At 48.6% G+C, this 14,589-nt stretch overlaps 1 protein-coding gene across 1 annotated transcript in view; it reads right to left on the bottom strand.

The window, feature by feature from the left end:
- Positions 1-14,589, bottom strand: part of IRAK2 (interleukin 1 receptor associated kinase 2) — a 57,995-nt gene that overhangs the window by 21,013 nt on the left and 22,393 nt on the right. Inside the window, exons 3-6 of the mRNA XM_029242626.1 lie at positions 10,182-10,328; positions 3,585-3,676; positions 1,904-2,098; positions 1,757-1,821 (exon numbers count right to left, since the gene is read on the bottom strand). Coding sequence (XP_029098459.1) covers positions 1,757-1,821; positions 1,904-2,098; positions 3,585-3,676; positions 10,182-10,328 — 499 coding nt within the window. The remainder of the gene's footprint in view (positions 1-1,756; positions 1,822-1,903; positions 2,099-3,584; positions 3,677-10,181; positions 10,329-14,589) is intronic.

The following is a 14,589-nucleotide window of genomic DNA, read 5'->3' as shown; positions in this document are numbered from 1 at the left end:
AATCAAAGACCGCTCCATTTCCTACCTCCTAAACCTCTTCTGCCCTCTCCACCCCTGGAGGCCACCAGTAACCTCCCAGGTACTAAATGCTCTAAACCCTGAGAGCCCAGCAACAGGGTAGAGATGACAACTGCATGCCCTCAAGGAGCTTAAAATCAAGTAACTCAAAGTACATGACACCCTAACCACCCGTCTTCCAGAAACAGAGGCTTAGAGGTTAAGGAACTTGCCCAAGGTCACAACTAGCAAACACTGAAGCCAGGACCAGATAGCAGGTCTGTTTGACTCCCAGGACTAGGGTTCTTCCCCGAAATCCTCTTCTGGTGGGTTCCGAGTCACTGTTCCCTCTTGACCCTCTTCCCACCTCTCTGACTGCTCTTTCTTGGCCTTTTCTACTAAGACCCTCCTCATTTGCCTTCCCCTGAAACTTGAATCTCCCTGGCTGGGCCCATCATCTTGTTTCATAAGCTTCTCCACCAGGAATCTCTCACCTCTATGAGGAACACCCCGAAATCTCTCATCTCCAGGCACATCCCACACACCAGAACTGACTGTCAAATTGCATCCCAATGTTCCAGGTGAACAACCTAGACTCAACAAGTTCCAAACCTGCTTCTCTGCCCACAGTTATTTTCTCAACCAAGGGCACCACCATCCATCCATCCAGTTTCCTAGAAACCTCCTTACCTCCCCCATCTAATTAGTCACTGTTCACTGTCATACATAGCTTTCAATACACCCCCTTCATTCTCCCCTCCTCTGCCTTGGGTCCAACCCCAATGAACCCTCCCCAGCACTGTTGCAACGGCCTCCTGCCTGATCCCTTGGCCCCCCTCCACTCCCCCCAGGCCATCCTACTGCACAATTTTCACACTCAGTAGAGTTATTTACACTTCACTCTCCCCACTGGCTGTGTATTCTTCATGTCTGCACTCCCTAGAACAAAGAAAGGCCCTGACTGACGACTCACATTTGCCAAATGAATGAATGAAGGAGTGACTACCGACTCCAGGAAGGCACTACGCCAAGGTGGAAAGGGAATCAGATTTCCCGTTTCCATTAAGTGTGTCTGTGTGTGGATAAGTGTGTGTGTATATGTGTGTGCGTGCGCACGCGTGTGTGTGTGTGTAGTCATGCATATGTATGAAGAGAGAAAGGATTAAAGAAAATATATCGAAATCTGAATACCGTAGTAGTTACTTACAGGTGCTATGGAAAATTGGTGATTTCTATTTTCCTCTTTATAATTTTCTTTATTTCTTAAAATACTCCACAATCATCACGCACCGCCCGAGGCTACACACTGGCAGAGGAACTCAGACAGTGACTTGCCAGGTTGAATGACAGCTGGTATCCAGCACACTGCAGGGGTCCAGTATGTGCGTGTTCAATCCATCAGGCAATGACGGCAGAGCCAAGATAAGTGTCCAGGTATCCAAATGTCCTCCCCCTCTCTTTCCCAGTCACCCCCACCAAGCTCTGTGACGGGGAGGCTCACTTTACTTCAACCAACCACATTCCAGCTCTGCCACTTACTAGCTGTGCGATCTTGGACAAGACACTTACCGTCTCTGTGCCTCAATTTGCCCATGTGTAAAATAACGTGAAAACAGTAGCCATGTTACAGGGGTCTTGTGAGGATTAAATGAGCTTACCTAAAAAGAATGCTTAAAACGTGCCTGCCACAGAGGAAGCACTATATACAGGTTAGTGGCCATCACTATCAAGCAAAGTGTTTTCCAAAGGGGAGGCTTACCTACGACAAATTTGTACCTCTGCCTGGAAGAATTTTTCAATTGATCCTGGACCTGAACAGGGCACCTGTGGGAAAAGACACTGAAACATGAAAATCTACCCTCAGCATGTAGTCTCCACCCCTTACTGGAAACCAATAAGTGCCCACCTCTCTGAGCTTCTTGAAGATGAATGGAGTGCCGAGCCTTTGCCCTCTGTAGATATCAGCAAAGGTCCCCTCACTGATTTTGTGGTTTGGGTTGAAGTTATCAGTTGCCTGGACCACGTCCACCTCGCTCCAGAAAAGGGTGTCATCAGCCAGGCTCAAAAGTGTCTCCTGCTTAGGAATGGAGGTGCTGAAATCCTGGGAATTCAGAGAGAAGAGACTGAGATTAATATGGAATTAATATGGAAAATACTATTTTCCCTACTACCTCAGGGACTCTTAGAACAGCAGAGCTGAGGGGTGAAGGGGATCATCTCATCCAGTGAGGAGGGATGGCAAAAAGGACAGATCCCAGCTCTGCTTCTAACTTGCTCCGTGACCTTGGACAAGTTGCTTAACTCTCTGAGCCTTCATTTCCTCATCAGCAAAAATAAAGATAACCATAATACCCTGGAGGGTAATTTTGAAGATTAACTAAAATGTGAGTATTCCCGGCCCACGGTGGAGGTTTCCTTTTTTTTTTTTTTTTTCCCAGTTTACAAAGGTGAGCACCAAGGGGGTCAAAGAACTGAAGTGAGTTTACACGGCGGGTCAATGGCTGGGCTTGTGTCCCCGGTCCTGCACACGGTATACATGCCGGGAAGCAGGACACAGGTTCACATAACCTGTGTAAGCCTAAGAAAAGCAGCTCTGCATCAATCCCTTTTCTTTTTAAAAATAGGTGTACATAAACTTCCATTTTTTTTAAGTTATATGTGCTCTTATAAACAGTTTTAGATAATTAGAGGGGAGCTAATTATACATGATCTCATTATCCACTTAACTGCTATTAAAGTTTAGTGTAATTCTTGCCAGTTAGATACACGAGAATTTATTTTTAAAAATTGGGACCATGCCGCACCCACCGTTTTGATTTCCAGTGTTTTCTCTAAACGTTATACCATGAACATTCTTCCAATTACTAAATCATCTTTGAAAATGATTATTAAAAAATAAATAAGCCTGCTTAAGTGACAGTTCCTTTTATGCAAGAGCTCCACTAACCAGACCCATGTAGCACTGGCTTCCCCGCCAGGCACTCTGCCCAGGACACCTTTAGGGGCCCACGAAAACATCTTAACGTAATTTCTTTCGAAGTTTGATGAACAAAAATGAACTTTTCAAGTTGAAGAAAATGTTTTAATTTTTAATCCAACTTGGATTATGTTCATCTTTATACCGTTGCAGTCGTAAAGTATAATTTTAAGTAATATTTCTAAATGAAAGAAAGGGCCTAGAAAGGCAAAAATGCCTAAGATTCACAGAAGTCGCTTGTGACCCTGGACCCAAATCACTAAAAATTCAGGATAACTGCAATATATTTTGTGTTGAAAAAAGGTTGAAGGGGAGGCATTTTGACTACTGCAACCAAGAAATTTTGGGAGGAGGAAGATGCCAATTATCAGCTCCCATTTAAATACAAATAACGGAAAAGCTCATTAAAAACTAGAGTGCACCCTCTCCCCGCCCCTGATTTACTGAGGGCCAGCATTGAGAGTCTTAGAAGCTCAGAGCAATTCAATGGGCCTCGTTTCTCCCCTTCACCCTGACCCCTAACCCCCACACTGTTCCCGAGGAATAAACACGTTGCATTTCTGAGAGAGGGTCACAGCTGGGGGCTACTGCTGGGGGGCAGAGGATTTACCTTGGAATCCGATGAGGCTGGCAGGTCGGTGTTTACGGAAGGAGGGGCATCTTCAGCAGGGCCCCAGGGGCTGGCTCTGGCTGGAGCAGGCCCTGGAAAGGGGGGACGGTGGGTCAGGCCACAGCCACTGGAGGAAGGAGGGACGGGTCCCTGCCTGGTCCCTAGACCCAGTCAGTCTCTCATTCACTCCACAAACATTTTACTGTCAGTGATGACAGCTGCCATTTCCTGACACCACAGGCGCCAGCCTACCCGCTGCTCGAGCGTTACCCCGTGGAAGCCTTATGGCAGCCCTGTGGGTTGGTCCTATACAAAGTCCCCGTGTGACAGGTGGAGAAAGGGAAGCACTGGAGGTGGCCACTTGCCCAGGGCCACACTGACAGTAAGTGGCAGAGTCGGCCTTTAAATGGAGATCCTTGGGCCGGCCTTCTAACCCCTACACTGTCCCACCTCCCACAAAAGCAGCAGAGAAGGACACAGGTACATTAGCTACAGAGCCTGCCCTCCAGAAACCTCCACGGCAGCAGGAATGGCAATAACCAGCCTCCCAGGGCACAGGCAGGAGAAGCCTGCCTTAGTGGGTTGGGAGATCAAGGAGGGCTTCACAGAGGAAGGAACACTTGACCTGAGCTTCAAAACGGGGAAAACATTTGCAACAAGTAGCTATGACGTAGGGAGGGCACCGAGGCCATGGAACCGGCCCACGAGGAGGTGTGGCAGCAGGAAAGCCCAGGCGAACAGTAAACATTCCGGGCACGCTCAGTTAGCAAACACTGACAGCATTCCCAATGCGTCCCTGAGCTAACTCATTTCACGCTCATAATAGCCCCAGGAGAGAGATGCCAGTATCACCTACTCTTTACAGGTGGTGAAACTAAGGCACGGAGGGGTGACCCAACCTTTCCAAGGGTACCCAGTCAGTGGCTCCAGAGTCTGTGCTCTTAATCCCTTAGTGAATGTAGAAGATTCACAAGAGAGGTGTGGCTTGAAGAGTAGTTCAGGGTCAGGGAAAAGTCAGGTTAAAGTGGGTGACATGTCTTCAACAGGCACCACGTGAAGATTAATCTGAAGGCTAATGGGGCAGCCTGGGGTCTGCAGGTCAGAGCAGGTGCAGGCCGGGAACAAGACAGGCCACGTAGCTGACCCACATGAAAGTGGACCTTGACCAGAAGCCTGAAGCTTCAGATGTCACCGCTGGAAACACCCAAGTGGCCCTACTGCAGGGCTGGCCTCTGAGTAACAGGGGGCCGGCCCTTCCAAGGGAAACTGACTTTGACCCAAGGGTTGCTGGCCAAATCCACCTGTTTCAAGTATTTCTGGCTTACCTCATCAAGAAAGGAGTGATTAATGTGGACCTTTGACCATAGAAAATCTTAACTCAGAATACTGAAAACAGCACCATGGTGAAGCTAGAATCAGCCTTCCAAAACTACGTACTGATAAAACAAAACTCACCTGATGGAAAGCCTGAGGCTCTTTCATCCTCTCAGAGCAGGGGCCCCCCTAAGCCTCTCTCCCTGCATTGTCTGCTGCTTCTAGAGTCTTTTGTTTGTTTGTTTGTTTCCTTTTTTTCACATTTTCCAGCATTGGCGATATTTGAAAGGACTACACTTGAGAAGGTACCGTGCTGGTACACCCACACTGCACCAGCAACCCCCAGAATGGGGTACTAATAACAAACACCCCTCCCCAAAATACACAGGTGCGCACACACATTCACACACACCCTCTTTGTCTCTCAGTGCACTACAACTTAAACTGACCTTTGGACTTCCCTGGTGGCGCAGTGGTTAAGAATCCGCCTGTCAATGCAGGGGGACACGGGTTCGATCCCTGATGGGTTCGATCCCTGATCCGGGAGGATCCCATATGCCACGTAGCAACTAAACCCGTGCGCCACAACTACTGAGCCCACATGCCGCAACTACTGAAGCCCGCGTGCCTAGAGCCCAGAGCTCCGCAACAAGAGAAGCCACCGCAATGAGAAGCCCGTGCACCGCAACGAAGAGTAGCCCCCGCTGGCGAAATTAGAGAAAGCCCGCGCACAGCAACAAAGACCCAACGCAGCCAAAAAAATTTTTTAAACATATAAACTGAGCTTCAGGGTAAGAGCTATAGCTCAGACACGGGAATTAAACCTTTGGCAAAAGAAGGAAAAAATAAAACCAGAATAAATGGATAAAGAAGATGTGGCATATTTATACAACATAATATTACTCAGCCATAAAAAAAAAATGACATAATGCCATTTGCAGCAACACGAATGGACCTAGAGATTATCATACTAAGTGAAGTAAGCCAGGCAGACAAATAGCATATATCACTTACATGTAGAATCTAAAAAAAGTGATACAAATGAACTTACATACAAAACAGCAATAGACCCACAGACATAGAAAACAAGCTTACGGTTACCAAAGGGGAAAGGGTGAGGGAGAGATAAATTAGGAGTTTGGGATTAACAGATACACCCTACTATATATAAAATAGATAACCAACAAGGATCTACTGTAGAGCCCAGGGAGCTATACTCAATATTTTGTAATAACCTGTAGGGAAAAGAATCTGAAAAAGAATATCTATATATATAACTGAATCACTTTGCTGTATACCTAAAACCAACACAACATTGTAAATCAACTATACTTCAATTAAAAAAATAAAAAGGTAAAATAAAAAACAAAATCACTACAACCAGCAACGTGCTACAGACCAGCTGGCAGCCCTGTAACCGACCAGAGCCCAGCTGTTCACTTAAATCCATCCGCGCATCCGCATGCACCCAGACCGTGCTTCCCGAGGCTGCTCCCACCCCGACTCCCCACCCCTGGTGACTGGGTGCGGAGGGGAGACTGCCTTGCAGTAAGGCTCCTGGCCACTGCTGCTCCAGTGGTGGAGGCCTCCGCCCTTGCCCTGCCTTCTCTTGGGCTCAGCTCAATACCCTTGGCCTGCGTCACCCAAACTGTGGTCACAGTCATCCATCTCCTAGGTGTGGGCCATGTGTCTGTGCTGCTCCACAGTGAGTTACTTGATGTTTTCTTTCAATCCACTCCAGTTCACATATTACATATTCAGCCTTGAAATCCCTAGTTTTTGTGCATGTGACATATTCTCTGCCTAACACCCGTGCTCCATGTGCCACTGGGGACAGACACTCTACCCTCTGGGAACTGCTGTTACAGGCCAACTTGACTTCCCTCCTGCCTCTTTCCTGGAGTTCTGCTCTATCTGCTCTCCCCGCCCCAGGACTGACCTCAGAGCAGGCTGCACACACGGTCCCTCATCCTCTCCCACTGCCCAGCGAGGCCAAGGTCAGCACTAGCCTCACACAGCCATGATTCTCTGGTCTGATTGATGCCTGGGGTTTGCTCTGGGGGCTGCACCAGGCCTCTCAGTGTGGGGGGATCACTGAGGTCTGCTCTTGTGACACAGGAGGGCTACTAGGGGTGGTTGAGTCTATTTATCCGGGTGGTTTGCGGAGGGGGAGAGGGGGGAGGGAGTGGAATTGGAACCAATGCCCCAAGGCTGAGAAATCAGATAAGAACTAGCCCTTGCTTCCACTCATGGAAGGCCTGGGCCAGGGAAGACAGTGGTCTACACAAATGTCATTTCCAAAACACTAAGAGTTAACCCTTCACGGTGCCATTTCCCACAGAAATCTTTCTAGAACCTTTGCTTTCTCAAGCAGAATGCACCAAATCTTGTCCTGCTGAGTTGCGTCACTGCAGGCAGGAACAAAGAACACGCAATGTTTCTGTATCTCATTCGGGGTTTTCTGGATCCTGCCCTGTGGCTGGCAGTGGGTCGGCCTCTACAGCTTCCCCATCTCTTTCTTGGTAGCAGACAGAACTGAGCTCAAGTCCTGGCTCTGTCATTACTAAAGATTTGACCTTGGGTGGGTTGTGCTTCCTTTCTTTAGCTTTCTCAGACGTAGAAAAAAAACCCCAAAACACAGAAATAGTCCATTCTTTGTAGAGTTCTTGTCCAGATTAAAAGACATGGCATAAAGCACAAAGATCAGTCTCTGGTATATGTGGGGTACCAAGGCTGGTAAAACTATGTGTAGATTAAATCAATTCTGATGGACAGACGATGGCCTCTCCCATAGGTAAGGCTTTGCAACAGTTATTTCAGCCACTCAGAGCCCTTTTATCTGTTTTTGTTTTTGTTTTTGTTTTTGTTTTTGCAGTACGCGGGCCTCTCACTGCTGTGGCCTCTCCCGTTGCGGAGCACAGGCTCCGGACGCGCAGGCTCAGCGGCCATGGTTCACGGGCCCAGCCGCTCTGCAGCATGTGGGATCTTCCCAGACCGGGGAACAAACCCGTGTCCCCTGCATCGGCAGGCGAACTCCCAACCACTGTGCCACCAGGGAAGCCCCAGAGCCCTTTTATCTGAAATCTAGCTTTGAGAATCTGTTTAAGGAGGTGCTTAGAACCTGTCCATGGCTCATCTGCTCGTGTATTTTCCTTCTCCATGTCTCTCCCCACTACAGAGGTTAGGATGTGGGCTCTGGAACAATTCACCTGAGCTGAATCCCAGTCCCACCGCTTGCTCAGCCATGGAGCTCTGGCAGGCTATGTCTCCTTCCCCAGCTATCAAGAGCCCCCTCCCTGGGTGGTCAGGCTGATTCAGTGACAGGCGGCACCATTCCTCCCTGTGTGTGCCCTCCTCCCCAGCCACCTCTGCCTCCACGTTCTCCACTCCTACGAGATACTCAGCTGGAACTCTGGGCCCAATGGAACCTTGGGTTTTCCCAAGAAAAGACTGGCTTTGGGTTATCTGATGAAATTAATGATGATGCACTTATTTTTAGTTTGGGCAAAGATAGACAGTCAACTTCCTGTCTCTGTCTACAGATTCTATTTATTGTCCTGACCTGTCTGGGCACATGTCCTCCCAAGTGCCATTCAAGAAAGCGGAGGGTGCAAAGTCTGGCAGAGACATAATGATGCTTGTTTTCACGGCAGCCTAAATAAGGAACCTCTGAAGAAGCTGCTATACCAGTAACCTCCTCCAGCTCCACCAGCACTCCCCTAGAATTTCCCTATTTTATTATTATCTTTCCCGTTGGCCATCGATCAGTATCATATTAGCTTTAGGACCATTTCCCCTTATCTTTAATTGCTGATCAAAGTTCTGCTCTTTTTTTTTCTTTTTTAAACTCTTTAGCTACAGGAAATAATTTAGACTCCTTGGTCTAGGATTAACTTTCCAGACTCAACGTATCTGGGGTGCCTGGAATGTTCCTAATATCGGCTAACGTTTAATGAGCACCTACGTGGTGGCAACACCAAGGTGTATGATTCCTAACCACACACGATGATGTAGGCGGTTAGGAATTATTATTCTATTATTATGCGCATTTTACAGATGAAGAAAATGAGGTACAGAGAGGCTTAGTCATTCTCCTGCTGGAAAGGGCAGAGTTGGAATTCAAATATGGGTCCGCCTGATGCAAAAGCCCGTGCACGCGCCTCTCAGCCGACGCTGACCCTGGCTTTGGGAGCCACGTCAACGGATTTGGGAGGTTTCATGGATTTGGGGTCTCCAGCTTTCCACTCATGAGGCTGCAGGAGAGCAGAAGGCGGGCGGGGCTCCGGGGGAGAGGTGGGGAGGACGGCATGAGGAGCGGGTACCCCTCGGGAAGTTACCCGCTGGCTGAGTCCTTCCATCATTTGGCAAACTGTCCCCCAGCCCTTCCCTGGGCACAAGGGGATGGAGACAAAGCTGAAGTGGGCTGAGAGGCTGTGGGGTAGGGGTGTGTGCAGCGGTTGAGGATATAAGCGTTCAAATCACATGGCTCAGTTGCCTGTGCTGGGGGCTTGCGGAACCACAGGTAAAATACCTGGGCTCCGGAGCATATGACCTTGGCAGGCTGTTTAACCTCTCTGTGCTTCGTTTTCCTCATCTGTCAAATGGGGAGAAAAACAATACCAAACTCATACAGTTAGTTGAGGGTTAAATAGTTCAACTTCTTGAAGGGCTTAGAACAGTGTCTGACACATAGAAAGCCCCCAGTTACTGAGTTTGTTTTTTTCTTTTTACAAAAATGGGAAACTTCCCTGGCGGTCCAGTGGTTAAGACTCCACGCTTCCAATGCAGGGGTCACGGGTTCAACCCCTGGTTGGGGAACTAAGATTCCCACCAGCTGTGCAGCACAGCCAAAAAAAAAAAAAATTAATAATAACAATTAAAATACACCTCGCTGGGAATTCCCTTGTGGTCCAGTGGTTAGGAATCCACATTTCCACAGCAGGGGTCACGGGTTCAATCCCTGGTCGGGTAACTAAGATCCCACATGCCGTGCAGAGCAACCAAAAAAAAAAAAGAGGTAATAGACGGTATATATCCTTTTGTCGTCTGACATTTTAACTTTTTAAACTCAGTATATCGTGAGCATATTTCCATGTATGTATACAGACCTACATCATCGCCAGCAGGATTTTATTGTCACCACCATCTGTGGTTAACTTTGCCATCCACATTTGTTGTTTCCAATTTTCTGCTATTATATGCTGAACTAAATGCCTTTATAGATAAAACATTTCCTTAAATAAATCTTCTTTAAATTAAAAAATTAAGTTAAATTAGAATTACCCGGGCCTGGAAAGGTGGCTGGCCTCATGGGCTGCTCCGTTTCTTGTTCATCATCAGTGTTTCTTACAGAAGCTGCCAAAGGCTTTCCTGGCTTCACCGCATCCAGGAAGTCTGGGATGGAAGACTTGATTTCAGGAACTGATTTCCCTGAAACGAGGTGGGAAGAAAGAAAGCTATTATCATTCAATGAAGGGGGCTAGCCATCGACAGGCTGGGTCCAGAAATCAGAGACCTTGATCAGAGTCTTGCCTCAGCCTCAAGTTCACGATGTGCCCCCCCGAGAGCTGTTTTTCCCTCTGGGCCTCGGCCTCCCCATGTGTAAGGTGTAGCTCTTGGACCCGAAATGGTCCAGCTGAGACACTCTGTCAGACACACCTGACTTCCAGTCCTAGCTGCTGTGTGACCTTAGACAAGTCACTTTCCGTCTCTGAGCCTGTTTCCTCACCTATGAAACAGAGAGATGATCATGATGATAACATGATAACATCTGCTTGCCTCCCTCACAGGGCTGTTGGGAGGGGGGAATGAGAGTGCAGACATGAAAGGCCTCTGCAGGTCACACGGTTCCCTGAACACGTGGGGAAGTCAAAGATCTCCACCCGGCTGAGTCCCTAAGTCGAGCCCCTAAATATAAAAGTACTGGCAGTCCTCCAGCTTCCCCTTCCAAGAGCAGTGGAGACATGTGCATCCTTCCCTGTTTTAGAGACGGGAAGCCTGAAAATAGCAGCCACGTCAACTGCCAGCCGACACTGCACAACGCACAGCCAGGCCCAGCTCTGCACGCACGCAATCCTCCCAAGGTCCCTCACTGCAGCCTGGTGGAGATGAGGACCCTGAGGCCTGAGCAGGTTAAGTGGCTTGTCTGAGATCACACAGCCTGGTCAGGCAGGACTGGCTGAAAGAGCCTGGGTGGAGGTCACCTGTTTTTCCAGAGTAATCACTTCTTTGCATTGAATTGGGAAACCCCAAAGGTGCCAGAGGGTGTGTCTCCACCAGCTTCCACAGAGCCTGCTACGAGTGAACCTGCTTCCTCTCCCTTCCCCCCACCACTGCCATCCTCTCTCCAGGATGGTCCCGGCCTCCAGCTCCAGTGGCCTCCAGAGCCCTCCCCAGGCTGCATCTTGCTAAAATACAGACCTGGCCTCACCACCTCCCTGCTTAAAGCCTTTACGAGTCCCCACTGGCAGGATAAGGCACACACTCTTCACATGAATCCTCCTATCTCCCCACTGCCTCCCAGACCAAATCCAAATTCTACAGCCCTGCATTCAAGGCACTTCACCCTCTGGTGGTCAGAGGTGGACCCATGTTTGAGAACTGAAAAAACAGAGGGCACTGAAGCCCGGGGAAGGCCAGCCCACTTGCTCACTCTCACGTGGGCACCAGGTGGGGCTGAGACAAAACACACACTTACAGCCTTTGAGTCTCCAGGAGCATTTATTCCAACAGGTAAACAGTGTCTCTCTCTCTCTCAACAAAACCGATCGTCACCACGGGACCAAGCACGGGACCAAGCTTCTCAGATCCAAGCTTTGGGACTAGAACAATATTAGCAACGCCTCAGTGAATGGCACTACAGTGTGTACGGCGCGACGCAGATTTATTTGATTTTCCTGACAACCTCTGATGGTTAACAGAATTCTCTGCGTTTTATTTTTGAGCATATTGAGGCTCAGACGGGTAAAATGGTTTGTCCCAAGTCAAACAGCTGATGGGATTCAAACCTGGGGCTGGTTTCACTGTCATCCGGTCCGGCGGAGCCACCCACATGGCCACTGTCCTCAGCATCCCTACTCCCCTCTGCAGATGGGCCCCGACTGAGGAACAGCAGGACAAAGGGTACAAGCAAGAGAGGAAAGGCCAGAGGGAATGCACAAAAGTAACCAGAAGGCCGAATGGGGATAGTGGGTGACTTTTTCCTTGTTTCCTTTACTGACATACTGTTCTTTTAAATGGAACTATCTTCTAAAAGAAGTAGCAGAGCTTAGCTGTTCAGAGTCCAGGCTCTGACCTGACACCAGCTCCCTCACCTCCCAGCTGTGTTTGCTTTGGATAACTTCCATGAGACTAAGGGAGATAGCACATGTTAACCAATTAGCTCAAAACATGGGAACTTCATTGGTGGTGTTGTTATCATACTTTTAAAATACCGGGTCACCTCTTAAACAGCCCAGAGTGGGTGTAAGGAGCGTAGTTCGGGAGTCTTTCCGTTTTCATTTAACACAGCTCCGCATCATTTACACTTTTTTGTTGTTTTACTGTATTTGTTTTTTTAAATTGCGGTAAAATACATTTAACATGAAATTTATCATCTTAATCATTTTAAAGTCTACAGTTCAGTGGCATTGCGCGCATTCACACTGCTGTCCAACCACCACCACCATCCATCTCCAGAACTTTTTCATCTTCCCAAACTGAAACTCTGCCCTCATTAAACACCAACTCCCCCTCCCCGCTCCTCCAGCCCCTGGCAACCACCGTTCTACCTTCTGTCTCTATGAATTTATTCATTTAAATATTTTGACTTGTGTGAGGTTTTTTTTTTCACTTTAATAGCAACTAAAAAGATGTATGTGGATATCCATGATACGGAGAGGTGTTAATATATTTTTTAATTGAGATATAATTGACATAGAACATTATATTAGTTTCAGGTATATATCATAATGATTTGATATCTGCATGTACTGTGAAATGATCACCACAGTAAGTCCAGTTAACATCCATCACCACACAGTTACACATTTTTTCTTGTGATGAGAACTTTTAAGGTCTACCCTCTTAGCAACTTACAACTATGCGAAATACAGTATTGTTAACTCCAGTCACCACGCCGCACATTACATCCCCTGTACTTATTTATCTTGTAACTGGAAGTTCTCCCTTTTGGCCCTCTTCACCCATTTTGGGCCCGCACTCCACCTCTGGCAACCACCAATATATTGTTGACTGACAATGAAAGAGGATATATAATGTGTTACCCAGGTTTTTTTTTTTTTGTAAAATATGTGTAAAACTATAGAAGACATCTACATATGAAGAGAAAAAGAACCCGAAGGATACACAGGAAATGCTAACTGTGAACATTTCTGGATGGTGTGATTATCAAGGACTGTATAATTGTGGGTTCGGGGGGTTATTTGCATTTGGCAGAATCTTTCAACAGTGATCATGTATGTATCAGTTGCACAGTAAATTGTTTCTTAAGAAAAAAGTCAGTAAGCAAGCTTGCTCGAACAGGGACTAGAACGGAGCCTTCCGATGAGGGTGAGTAGCCCGAAAGCACTTGAGCAGCAGAGGCAGGGCCCGCCCGCTCCTGGATTTTGCCACTGATGGTCTAGGACGTGCACTTGACACCTTCACTGTGCGTATCCTCACCCCAACCCTAGGGGTAGCAAAGAGGGAAACGGAAGCTCAGGGAGGCGGGGTCCCCTGCCAGAACCAATGGCTGAGCAGGATTTACGGACCCTGTGGGGACCCCGGAGAACACACACTTCATTTCTCCCCACCTGGGGTCCTCAGGCACCACGCGCCCCCAACCCAATCGCCTCAGGGAGAGGCCCTTCTGGCCCAAACTGGGATCCCAGAAGCGAGGCTCCTCCCCAAGGGCAGTCCTACCGGCAGGACTCACAGACTCCCACGTCTCTGCTCACGTAATGCACTGCTCTCCACAGGCACAGGGTGACACCGTCCCTCGTGCAAAGTGACAACTTTGCCGGTGAGAGTCACTGGCAGTGAAGGCTGACTCGTGAGAAGATCCAGGGCAGAAGCAAAGACCCCAGGAGGAAGGGGTCCCAATGCCACTCTGAGCCCTCTTCCCCCCTGCCCTCCCCTCTCTGGCCCAGGGAGACGGCCCCTTGACGCACCCTCCCTCCACCAACTGCCTCAGTTGGGGTCCTACCCGTGTACCTCAAAGGGCCATGTCCACGCCATCCTCATGATGACATCTGTGTATGAGACACAAGGGCAGATGTGACTCCTCTGTGGCCCCAGCTCCCCTCGCGTCAGGCAGGCCGGGCCTGCTGGTGAAGGGGACCCCAGACAGCCCACCACAGTAGGAGGTGTTCCTGGCTGCATCAGCTTCTAAAGGTGCCACCTGCACCCCAACTGCCTGCGTCCCCAGAATAAGCGGCACTTCCCCCCCATCCAAGGCCCGGCTGAGCCTGTTTCGTCATCAGACAAATGGAAGTGAAGGTGACGGTCCTGGCCTGACCTAACTTCAGTGTCCTATTCCTTATTTCTTTCCCTTTCTGCACAGATCTTTGCCTCTCCATCAAGACCTATGTGGCAGGAATACCAAAGCCACTCACCCATTTGTGGCTGACCTCCCCGGCCTCCACCAACAGGGGACAGAAAAGGCTCCATTATGTTCTCAACCTAAGGTGAGTCTGCAGTGACAGGCAGGGGC

This window comes from Monodon monoceros, unplaced genomic scaffold, assembly GCF_005190385.1.
Source record: "Monodon monoceros isolate NGI ecotype Baffin Bay Population unplaced genomic scaffold, NGI_Narwhal_1 Super_Scaffold_3, whole genome shotgun sequence".
Taxonomy (NCBI): domain Eukaryota; kingdom Metazoa; phylum Chordata; class Mammalia; order Artiodactyla; family Monodontidae; genus Monodon; species Monodon monoceros.
This window is presented reverse-complemented; position numbering and strand designations above follow the sequence as displayed.